General features: G+C 49.6%; 1 protein-coding gene across 4 annotated transcripts in view; it reads right to left on the bottom strand.

The window, feature by feature from the left end:
• LOC126578402 (homeobox protein Meis1-like) overlaps positions 1–12,500 on the bottom strand; it is a 52,224-nt gene that overhangs the window by 6,253 nt on the left and 33,471 nt on the right. For all 4 annotated transcript variants that reach the window (XM_050240911.1, XM_050240914.1, XM_050240913.1 and 1 more), the window contains one exon: positions 511–1,173. In XM_050240911.1, the coding sequence (XP_050096868.1) occupies positions 511–914 (404 nt within the window). In that variant the 5' untranslated portion in view covers positions 915–1,173. The remainder of the gene's footprint in view (positions 1–510; positions 1,174–12,500) is intronic.

The following is a 12,500-nucleotide window of genomic DNA, read 5'->3' as shown; positions in this document are numbered from 1 at the left end:
GCGCTTGTCGTCATGCGACCTTCCTGAACCTTCAGCTTCTCGTTCTTCTCGTCGGAAGTTCTCGGACCGAAAAAAAACGAACTCAAACAAATACTTCACGTTCACGGACATTGAATTCCCATCTTCTTGGAGTATTGCTATTGAGTCACTCGAATGCGTTCGCTCAACATTCAACTGAGTGAAGATCAAGCGCGATTTGAAGTGGACATTCAAGAGCAGCTGCCGATGCTGCTGCTGCTACCAAAAGCCATGACTATCTGGCCACACTATCTGCCCTCATTAATCAGAATAATCGACTTCCCGGGGACTCCAGCCGGCTGTTTCAACTGATCCACAACGATGAACAAACTTCTTTTCTAGCTTTTTTGTTCCAACCAAACGGATCAATCATAGCAGTCTTCGGTCCATTTTGTTCTCGATAATGGTTGCTGTTCTTCGTTTGATGGTTTGGAAAACTATTAGAAAGTCTCCCAGTGGAGAGCCCAACCATCAATCGCAAATCGCACTCACTTGTAGACGGCCCGCTTGTCGGCCTCGAACTGTGCCTGATCCATATCGCTGAGGCCATGTGGTGAGATCGTGGAGCTGCTGCTGCTACTGTTGCTGCTGCTGTTGTTACTGCTGGGGATGATGGTGTTGTTGTTGGTGTTGCCGCTGCCGCTGCTGCTGCTGCTAGTGCCGCCGCCGGGGGTCGTGCTGATAGCCGCGGCATTGCTCCCGGTCATACCAGGTACCGTCACGGGGCCGCCAGGGAGTCCCGGAACCGATCCGTTCCCACTGGCGGTGCTGGTGGTGAGGTTGATGGTGGCGTTGATCGCTGCACCGCCATTCCCGGTGCCGTTACCACCAACGATGCCCAAACCGGTGGCCGTAACGCCCGACACGGGCAGTGCCGTTACGCTGCTCTCTTGCATTGTGTGCTGGATTCCTAGAACTTTCCACGAGTTTTCAACGTTTTCCAGGCTGTCTGCGATGCGTTTTCGTAAGGGAACAGTGCAGATCTATTGCGGGGATCAGCCTGCTAGTTGGTTGCTAGGATACGGTTCGTTTTTCGCCAATCAAGTGAGTTGAATTGACAGTCTACTGCGCTGGTCTCGTGATTCTATCGACATCCTTCCTCTGGCCAACTGTCCTTCAATCTTTGGCTCCTTAAACACATCCTTAGGGATTGGGCTGTAAGAGAGAGAGGTAAAAAGAAAGAAATGCATGCAATGAAAATATAGAATTTCTTATCACCAGACGATGCTCATTGTCATTAAGCGCACTAACCCCACGCCAATATTATTCAATTAACCCAAAACGCAGAGAACCATCGACCGCCGTTCGCTGCGTTCGCTATCAACATTCGAAATCGATTCCTAGTCCTCCCAACCCATTACACAACCAACCTCCCTTTCTCTCTCTCTCTCTCTCTCTCTCTCATCAGCCCATTAGTAGGCAACATTATTTATGATCCTGAACCGAACTGTACCGGCCGCCGCCGTCGCCGCCCGGTGTCCTGTGTCCTGTGTACGTCAAATCAACCGAAATAAATCGTTGATCGGATACTTTGGGTGGCCACCAGCGTGGTGAGAGAGAGCGCAAGAGGCGGTGTGCAATCGCGGCAAAACTAAAACTCAATTTTGAGCTCCATCGTTGTATCGTTTATCGGTCGACAAACAATAAATCTAATCCGCCGAATCATGACGACGAGCCCGCACAAGGAAGGGCGGATGTGGGAAGGGTGGAATCCACTCGTCGCAAGTCGCCAATCAAACCTCCCTCCCTCCTACCGGTGCAGCAATACGCGGCAGTAAATCATTCGGAATTCATCCGCAATCGCAGTTTGCCACAGAGAGGTCCTCCCCCCGGATCGTGGCAGCAAGCATGGTTCCGTGGAGCACTACGCCCCCTGTAGGAGTGAGTGAGCCATACAGAGAGAGAGAGAGAGAGAGAGCCTCATAAATAAACGCCGGTACAAGCTATCAAATTCAAATCAATAACGTCATGGTTTGGTGGACTTTTTGGGGCCGTTCGGGTTTCGCGGCTGACGGTCCGCGGTTGGGCCCACCATCGAGCACATAATCGAAAGTTCCTCCCACCCCCCCGAATTTCCTTCTCTGGTTTTAGTTTCGTTTCCGTGTCCCTAGAGTCCCGGGCCCCAAAAACAATGCGCCATGTCACTCGAAACTGCACCGCGCGTGGCGCAAAGCACATCGAACATCAACCACACGCGGATCTCCTCTACTTTTAACCAAACAAAATAGATAAAATAAAAAAGAGGAAAAAAATTGAACACACACGCGCGCGCTAGTTCCCGGTGTCCTCGATACCACGAATTGACATTTTTGACTTCGAGAACCTCATGAGGACGACGATGACTGTGGACAGAAGTCCCAGAAATTCAAAAGCAATGGCGCAGTGGCTGTTTTATTTGCATTCCATGCGAGGCTTTGTAATCGATCCCCGAAAAGTTGGCGACAACTTTGGTGACTCGTGTGCGTACTCATCATCATCATCATCATTGTCATCATCATATCGCACTGGATGCAACCAAGAGCGTGTTGCTTCCTGATAGCCCCCGTTTCATTCTTTCAACAATTGAATCTCTGATGCAGCATTGAAAGTACTCGATGGGGGTCATCAGCGGGCGCGCATAATGATCGCGTTCACAATCGGCAATCCTCGGCCGGTGCGCACCGAAAACGTGGAGGTGGCCTCTAATTTGATTTAGTGCAAAACAGACCATGTTTGACCATAAATAGGCACGTCACATGGCTCCCCCCCCCCCCCCCCTTTGGAGCGATTTGGAGGCCATCCAGCGAGTTTCGCAAAACATCGTGCCAGATCGGGCGCCAGGACACATACAAGCGCTCGTTCGCTCGCAGCACCACCGAGAGGTCCACCACCGCAAATTGTGGGTTGATGTGATTTGAATAATTTCGGTTAAATTATGAGTTTCGGGGGTGCACTGCGAACGCCAACCCCCGGAGTGAGCGGTGGACCACCGGAACCCATCCATCATTGGCCAGTGCGCAACAGGGGACTCGCGGTCGCCCCCCCCCCCCCCCCACATTCGATACACGCGTTGCGGTACACACCATTTCAGCAAATTTGTTTCAACAAATCATATCGCGGAGAACTGGTCATTCGAATTCCAAAGGACGCATGGAATGGAACGCAAATCAACATGTAATTGACATCTCGCATTAGCGCACCGCGTAGAGATCGCGAAACTGAACTGTGAACGCACTCTCGGTTCACCATCATTTGGTTATCACGAACATTTGGCATTGTTTAAATTTCGCTCTTTTAATGATGCCCGGCGACCACGCGCTTCACCAAACACTCCTTTTACTGTCATGGCGCGGGCGCGCGCTCGCGCTGTGAGGCGAGTGATTTATGCCTGGCAGGAACCAATTTGGGAACATAAAAACGCCAGCGCGCCAGCTAATGGTCACCCTCGGCCACTCGATCGTGCCAATCACCCCCCGGGATGGGAGTGTGATGAATTATGGAACCCTTTTTTTTGGGGGGGGTTTAAGCTATCGCTTGATCGTTTGGATTGAACAACAAATCGTTTACTCCGCAGTCAGCGCTTCAAATGTGTAGCGTGCGGGTAGCAGAGCAACATTTTGCACATGAAATTCTTCTTCTTCGCAGCGATCAGGAGCAACAAGAGCTATAGAAGGAAATGGGGGCCAGGTGGTGCTTGTGCAAACATTAATCAGAATCATCAGGTGGAATGATTTTATCAGCCCCGTCGCTGGTCGTCCGTATTTTCGAACGGTGCACACAATAATACTGCGCACAAATGGCCCCCGTATGACACATCACGTCCTTCATTCGTGGCCTTTGGGGCTAAGCTGAAGCTGAAGACGAAGTGAATTAATGAGTCCGAGACAGAGAGGGTCCGATAATTGGATCCATTAAATCAATGGTTACATTACAAATCATCGTCGAAGCGGTATTTGTTTCGTTTCGTTTTCCAAACCAATCCAGCTCCTCCTTCTGTGAGCCACAGTTTCGTCTCATGACGATGCGGTGGCCAACGAACTTGCCAGGGAGAGAGAGAGAGAGAGAGAGAGAAGGGGGAAGAGAACGAAACTTCTGATTGAGCAGCAGCTCCCGGCCCGCAAGCAGCAGATCGTGGTGCAGGGTATGTTGATAATGCTAATGGTAACTAGTTATATTAATGGCATTCAATTTAAGCGCCGCACGGCTTGACCACCTCACCGCAATTCCTTTCCGACTGTTATTCGACAATGATGGAGGCGCCACTCTGAGCGTTCTCTGTAAGAAGATCGTTCGTTCTGCTTCTCTTCTTCCACAAAAATAAGGTTGGAATTCTGCGGGAGAAAAAGCGAAGCAAGAAGTCCTTTTGCCAACTGCGATCAGTATCCTAGGAACTGTTTCTAGAACAAAGCGTGCGAATCGGTTATTACCGATCCCATCTATCCTTGACGCCTTCTTTGATGCCTTGGCCTTTGACTTAACAGGCAGCATCTTATCAACTCTTTTCTATTCTTTTTTTTGTAAGGCCACCTTCGTAGACTTCGGACTCTCGCCATGTGTCTCGTCGTGTTTCTCAGCACAGCTGCTCGCGCGGTTGACGTAATCCTAATCCGGCGCATTATCGGAAGGAACAACAGGGAACACAGCACTAATGAGAATCACACCATTTGTTGACAATCAAAATGGGCGCACAGTGATGGTGATACCCGTTATCGCCGCACACGAAGCCCCAAGCTACGGCGTCCTGAACACGATGTGATTCCTGGAAGCGAGCGCAGCGTCACCACGGACCACGCCGTCGAAAGCTGATAACGCAACATAAGCTGACGTGACCTCTCGCGTTCTGATTGGCATGAGGCGTCGCCGTCGCGCCCGATTGAACTGACAAATTAGGAATTTGCTAACTGAATTGTGTGGTTCGCACATTCTTCTTCTTAGTGGCTCTCTTTCTCTCGCTCGCTCTCTGGCCGGAAGTTCTGGTTACTACGGAGTGTTTGACGGAGTTTCCTAAGCAGCACACTTCAAGCATTCAACTACTGAACGGTGCTGGCTTGATTTGCATGATTTCAAAGAGTGTTTAAAAGTATAAAAGTTCAAGAATCTTTTCGTGAGGCAAAGAAGGTTATCATCTTGTGGCGCGCATATGCTAACCCGATTAGCAAACAACAACAACGGCCTTCGTTCGCTCGAGTACACGAGTAGCTGGGTGCGCTAGAGCATAATTTATTCTAATTTTCAAACGGCCAAAAACTTTCCACCTTCGACGGGCGAGCGACGACGTGGTCGGCCAAACTTGCATCGTATCCCGTATCCCGTAGAACGCTGCTGCCTGCCTGCCTGTCTGGTGTTCTGTGTTCTCATTTTATCGGTCTTATCGTCGTCGTCCTGTCTGAGATGGGTGAGGCATCTGCAGCGTGCTGTACACACATCTTTGGCAAGGATTATGCATCCTGCCGGGGGGAATCATCACCGCCCATAGCACAAGGGGGCGCCCGTCCGCGAACACACATGTGCTTTTTATGAGTTGTTGAAGCGCTTCGCAAAATATGCGCACCCCGGGCCTGGATGGTTTTAATGAATTTTCTTTCATCTCCACCTCCTGTGATGGGGGTGGTAGGTATGGCATGGCATTAGTGCGAGCTGGAAGTGCGGAGAAGGAGGTGTAATGCTCCGGGGGAAGGTGAAATTGAAACAATGAACCATCTGAACACCGGAGCAGCAATAGCAGCATAATAATAATCGGCATTAACAATGGCGTTGATAAGGGGGGATGGCATGGTACAGTCGGAGGCATCTAATGTACGATGATCATTGCAGCATAAGGTCAAACCGCAGAAGACGCTGCATGCCTCCGATTCTTGCGGCTTCCTTTGAACTCGCAGCCCTCTCTCTCTCTCTCTCTCTCTCTCTCTCTCTCTCTCTCTCTCTCTCTCTGCGTATGTGGTTCATGTGTCGCGTGTTATCTTGGTCCCCGCTTCGAGAGTGTTTGTTTAAATGTTTTATTGTATCCGCGTACACACAGCGAGTGCTGCCGGGCCAATAATGCACAAAGTAATCTCTTCACAAGCAAACGCATCACTTTGAACTCAAACCGACCGACCGGCTACTATTGCTCGGGAGCTGCTGCTGCCGCCATTGCGTCTAAGAATCACCGAGGGCGGAAAGATTGTCCCCAGGTCCCGGGGAAGGCGACACACTTAATCTCTTTGCACATCTTGGGACAGAGGAGACTCTTTGCCTTCTTCCCTTTGCCAACCAAATAAATTCATCGCGATGCGTGCGAGCACACGAGGAGTGGCTCGGTACGCAGTAAATTAGTTTCAATTAGAAACCGCCACCGGTCGGTCGGTCGGTCGGTCCTATTTGAATAAGCTTATCGCAATAGCACCAGTACAGTACACGCTGCCATAAGCTGCCCTTTTCTTAAGAAAACAGTTGCACCAACCACCACAGAGTTCGTTTGTTCGCGTTTTATCTTCTTTCACTTGGCATCCAGCAGCACCAGAATGACTCGCGTGAACATTGATCGGACAGGCGACTCGGTTTTTATTTTTGGGGAGCACATCCATCGCCTGCTGGCGTTGACGATAAAAATCTTTATAATTCGCGCTTCGGAACAGCACCAAAAGCGAGTCACCAGTTGCAATAAACGGTAGCAAGCACGCCAATAAAAGCGCACGCTCTCTCTCTCTCTCTCTCTCGCCCAAGAGTTCACGCCTTATCGAAGAGAAGATAATGATTGTGGCGATTTATGATGCGAAAAACTCGAGGGCTAACGGTGCGCCAAACAAGGCCAGAATTGGGCCAATGGCAATACATCTGCTGCTCTGTGGTGGAGGTGTTTTTTTGGCAGTTTTGTGTTGTCAAAAACGAAAAGGTGGACACAATCAGATCGGATGCATCCATGCTGATGCTTCTCTGTCCTTAAATCACGTGCCCTGGACTTCGCGAAACAGTAATAAACGTTTCAGAAAAAGGGAACAACAATTAATCGCAATCAGCAAAACAAACACAAACCGACGCATTATCTTGCTTTTAAATTCAAATCTCCACAACCGCCCGGAAAAGCAATTCAAACCGGCACAGTCCAATATCGATGCCCTTGGTGTACGGCACATTTGTCTTGTGAGGCGTCCGCTACCCCCCCATTCCCACCTCACACAGTCACAAAAATGATCGCCAAGGCCGTGAGCTGCCTGACGAATATTATTTGTCCGTGCCCGTGTGTCGTCTGGCCGGCGAATAGCGGAATGACGTTCGGAATAGACGTCAAGAGGGAAAACCGATCACCAGGCCGCAGCAAGCATCTGTGCAACATCGTGTGCAGTGTCGAGTCGAGTCGAGGTGTGCGCGCGAGTGACGAGATTATGCTATCATTTTGCGAACAGTTTTCCCTCTCCGGGGCAGCAGCAGCAGCTGAAATGGCTCCCACGGCTGCATAGAAATGAGAGCATCTTCTGCGGCAGAATTTCCATGCGAATGTTGTTCCCCGCAGTCCCATCCCGAAAAAGGGGAGAAGCTGGAGCGCTTCTTGTTTCCTTATAGTCTCCCTTAGCCATCGAGAGAGAGAGAGCGCGCTCCTTGGTGGAACTTTTACATTTTCGTCGTCGTCGTCGTCGTCGTTGTACGATGACGCTAGTGATGCTCATACATAATACATGTAACGGTGGATGTGGGAATGGGTCCCGGTTTCAAAGCCATCGACCAGCGTGGGCGCGCATCGATGTCTTTCTTTCGGGGGTTCGCCGGCCAGCGAAAGGTGAGGTCCAGAGGAACATCAACGACTTTCCTACCTTGTCGAAGGGTAGAATGGCGTTCCTTTGTTTGGTTTGGATTTTGTTGCTCTTCTTTTAAGAGAGTCAACTTATCGCTAGATAGTCTGTTTTTTGTAGTTTTGCGCATCTTCCCGTGATCAATAATAACAGCAACTGCGTCCTGTGACGTACATCGAACATTTAAATCAAATTCACCAACGCGATCAATACGCGCTCAAGGTCCCACAAACCACAAACCACGCAGCCACTTTTCCGTTCCGTTCCCCAATTGCTACACTGCACTCGCCCCCATAATGACGTTTGATGGAGGAACTACCACGCTTTCCGGTCCCCTTTTGCCTTGAGTTGATGCCTCAAACCACAAAACCAACGGGCGCGCAACGATCTCCCCTCCCGGCCGGTAGAAAACGGTTGCTTCTTCCGAGCGCGGTAAGAAGCTGCACAAGTCCCGGGCACCTTCTCCTGGGCATAACCCCCCCCCCCTCCCCGCCCCGGTTTTAGGGTGTACGGGATTTCAATGATAAAAGAACACACAGAGCGCAGGCAGTGAACCGGCGCAGGAGCGTCACGTTTTTGGCAAACTGGCAGGAAGGGAGTGTAGACGGTAGAAGAAGCAGCGGTCCAAAGGAAAACTGTAATAAAACGCAAATGTTACCTTTAATATAGAAAATATTCCAGAGCCGCCAACGACGACGACGACGACGACGACGGAGAGCATTGGCATACATACACCCTCACACAGACAGTGAACTGTGAACGATGGAAGCCGTGGGTTGAACAGCAGATACATCGCGCTCCTTGCCATGGTACCGAGGAGTTTTTCGCCAAAAAGGACATCGGATGCTGGCGGGAAACCATCCATTCCGTCGCTCAATGGTTGCTGAGACCGGGGGCCTTTTGGTTTGGTTTGTGGTTTGTGAGCGAAAGCGATGCGAAGGGAGACACGAAGACCGCCATCATCGCGCACTCTATCTAGGAGGCGACTGGGTATGACTGATCGCGCTCCTTGATCAGTGAATCCGTTTACACAAATCGAGGCGCGGTGAATCTCATAAAATCGATCAATTTTATGCGTTTGTCTGAATTTATTTTAATTCGTTTCTGGCGCCCCTTGGGGGGTTCATGACTCATGGGAATATTTTTGCGGGGTCATGTGTTTTTTGGGTCTTATGAGCTGTTATACTGCTATTGAAGTATGAAAGTCTGAATACTAATACTAAATACTCTCTAGGATTCGGTATTCACGGACCTGTACTCGGTTTGCTCTTGCTGTACAGAGAGCCGGCCATGTTTTGCTACCTCCATGGCTCACCGTTCCATAACGCAGCTCCTTAAAAACAGAAACTATTTGGCTGGATCACGCAAAAATATAATCTCATTATCTTACCGGCATACCGACATACTGGAGAGAGAGAGAGAGAGAGAGAGAGAGAGAGAGAGAGAGAGAGAGAGAGGGAGAAAGGACCAACCACAGCATATTACGCACAGAGATAGCTCAGCCGGGCCTCGTGGTGGCTTTTGCCGAAACGAGAACGGGCCACCCAGAATCCAAATATTCAATTATTTATAAACATTCAGATTATCCAATTAAGAAGCCTAGAAGCCAGCGGTAGCCTGGGTTAGAGTGGAAGCCTGAAGTTAACAACCTTCTGTGGAAATGAAGAAAACACAGACCGTATGTTTCGAAGGGGGCTCTATCCTCAGTCCCTTCGCTAGAATCAGTTTCAATCTGTTTTCGGGTTCGGTGTACAGAATTCTATTTACGCTCTATCGGAGCGGTTTGTCACCCAGAATGATTCACCAACTTTGTCGGCAATCCATGTAAAATGTGCCTGCGCTTGATGGAATCTCTGGTTGGCCCCAGTTCGATCTGTCAAATCGAATCGAACTGTTCCCAATGGCTTCTAGATCCCTTCGGCTGCGCTAGTGGACAAATTCGAACCAAAAGCTGCTTAGTGACTGCAGCATCATACTTTTCTTGAGACAATCACAGTAGGCATCGTTCCATCGATGGATAGCGTTCCACTTCCAGGAAAGTATTCTGGAACCAGGTCAGCACGAACGGAACGGAACGGAAAGGGGAGATTCTGCAGCAGTAGCAGTTGGATTAAAAACGAATGTCTGTGTTTTGTGTGGCATTTTTCGCAACGCTGCAACCACAACCACGAACAATCTGTTAGCAGCGGAAGGAGGAGGAATTGGCGAAGCCGCTGATGAGTGTGTCTTGAAGCTGGACCAAGGACCCCGGACCAAAAACAAGGTAATGCTATCCGGAGGGATTCGTATGGATTCCGATAGAGAGATTACCCGGCCGGGTACAACGGTTGCTCGGTTCAGTTGTTGTATTCCTACTCGCAGGTTCTGCTTCTCCGCTTCTTCCCTTGGTAGTGCTGGTGAAACGGATAACAGCATACACCCATTAGAGGTTAGCAAGAGGTCGCCAGGAGGAGAAGGAGCAGCAAGAGGCTAGAGTAAATTGAATGACTAAAAATGAAATGAAGCCCAAATCCCTAAACTAACCCGACTCTTGATCAAGAGCCGGAGCCCCACCAGAGCGCACGCCAGGGACACTCCAAACTGGACGGGGTGGAAAAGGGAGGGGGTGGGGGGGGTGATGATACTCTCTCTAATGCCCAACGCAATTTCCACCCGGATCCCTAAATTTCATGTGGCACACAACGCTTGGGACCCAAATTTTATCTCCAACCCAAGGGCACACACAAGCCAGATCTCGGTCGTGATTCGTCGTCGTCGCCGCCGCCTTGTACACTGTTAGAGTGTCCCAAAACGGGTGGTGATGACAACGGCTGTCGAGTGAGTTTTCTGCGATAATCCCCTTCTCTCTGTGGTGCTGAAAGCTGAAAGAGTCAGGGCTTCAGTGGTGGCCCCATCGGGAAATCTTCATATCTTCACCAACAAGCAGGAGCTGAAGCACAACAACAAGCGCAGCAGCGGGATGTGAAAGAGGCGCCTGGAGGCGATTGGGATGACGTTAGCTCATAACTAAATGGGAGGTTCAAATTTCATCGTAAGCAACACCCTCCCGGTCCCCGGCGAGCGCCTCCTCATTGGCACCACCTTCATCGAACTTCTCGAATCTCCCGGGGCATCTCTCCATCTCCACCTCCGTCGATCGAACCAATCGGGCCTTATCATCCGGCGACGCACAACGCTCCCCTCTCTCTTGGGGCCCTGAACTGGTGGTGATGACACAACAATGTGGTAATTTTGGTTCCCACTTTATGGACCAAACACACCAAACACGCACACCGGAGCAACACCAGAAGGACCAGCACACTTCCGTTTTGCGTTCGGTTTTTTCGGATCAATTGAATTGGGAAACTTTTCGCCTTCGCCATCTCTGCTACCGCCCACAGAAAAAGGGATCGCCGCCGCCGCCGCCGGCAGAACCGCCGTGTTTCGATGGGAGTTGAAGGGTGATTTTTCGAGGAAGGAAGGTGCCGCGTATGTGCTGCGTAGTGCCTCCTGTCTGTGTTGCGTTGAATGTTTTCCAACTAACTTTTAAATTAATCTGAAAATATGGTGGCATACGACGGGTTGTTCGGGATTGTCGGAAAGGTTGACACCCAAATCGGAGTGTCTCTGTGTGTTTTTGGCCAGCTTTTTAGGGCGCGCACGCTAGACAAGACACACACGGCAAACGAATCCCATAAATCGGTTCCGAAAGCGAAAGCTTAACTTTTTCGGACCGGGCGGTCATTGGCGTGGACCTTTTTATTTGGAACTGTAATCTGCCGAGGGGGAGGGCCTCTGACGAGCAATTATAGATCCGGGCCGAGTAAGGAATACGACGGACCGGCCTTGTGTCGCCAGAATTTTGGGGTTACTTAAAATGTAACCGAGAGTTTTTAACTAATCTTCCTCAATCTACAACAAAATATTTTCGAAACGTTGTAGTTTTGTATGACATTCGGATGTAAAGAATAACTTCATTAGTTTCTCCACAAAAAATGTTCAAAAATGAGACCTGAATTAACGTTTCGCCCCCTTAACGCTGCCTAGTACTTTGTCTAATTAACGAAGGTGTCTAACTAATAACAAAAAGTAAAATGGAAGAAAGAATACAAAATACACCAGTCATCATCCGGTGGGCTCTTCCTCGTTGGATGAGGGCTGGAGTGTTTTTCTGTGTTGTGTCGGATCGAGAATTGGCGCAGCTAAAAGGGAGGACGGTATGTAGGGCCCACAGGAATGTAGAGCATGATTGTGTAACAGGGCTGCTGGTGCTGATGCTGCGCCATGTTTGGCAATACAAAATGTACCAGGAATTGTAATGTAGATCTCGTGAATTAACGAGACTTCTCAACCCCTAGACGGTATTATCCCTGGGTGGCCCCGGAATGAAAGGAATTTCATGTCATTCCTGAGGTATTATGATCTTCTCGGAATACTTTACTCAACTTTAATGATACTGCAGCTACTCCAGGCTATTTTAAAATATCATTTTAATTCATTAAAAGTGGACGTATTAGTCAACTAGGCAGGAATTGGTGAATTTCAAAGGATTAATCGGAGCAGCATTTGGATTGATCCAGAATAGTTGAGAATTTCCTTATCCTGTTGATGGTCTCAGCATTCCATGGTCTTTCAAAGTCTCTAATCCTTCGCCGCCCTTCGCCAAGTTCCAAGCCAGTTTAATGAAACATCTTGCATCCATCCCTTCAACTCGTTCTACCCGCAACTCAACCCCTCATCCGGTCATCGTCACTA

The sequence above is a fragment of the Anopheles aquasalis genome, chromosome 3 (genome assembly GCF_943734665.1).
Source record: "Anopheles aquasalis chromosome 3, idAnoAquaMG_Q_19, whole genome shotgun sequence".
Taxonomy (NCBI): domain Eukaryota; kingdom Metazoa; phylum Arthropoda; class Insecta; order Diptera; family Culicidae; genus Anopheles; species Anopheles aquasalis.
This window is presented reverse-complemented; position numbering and strand designations above follow the sequence as displayed.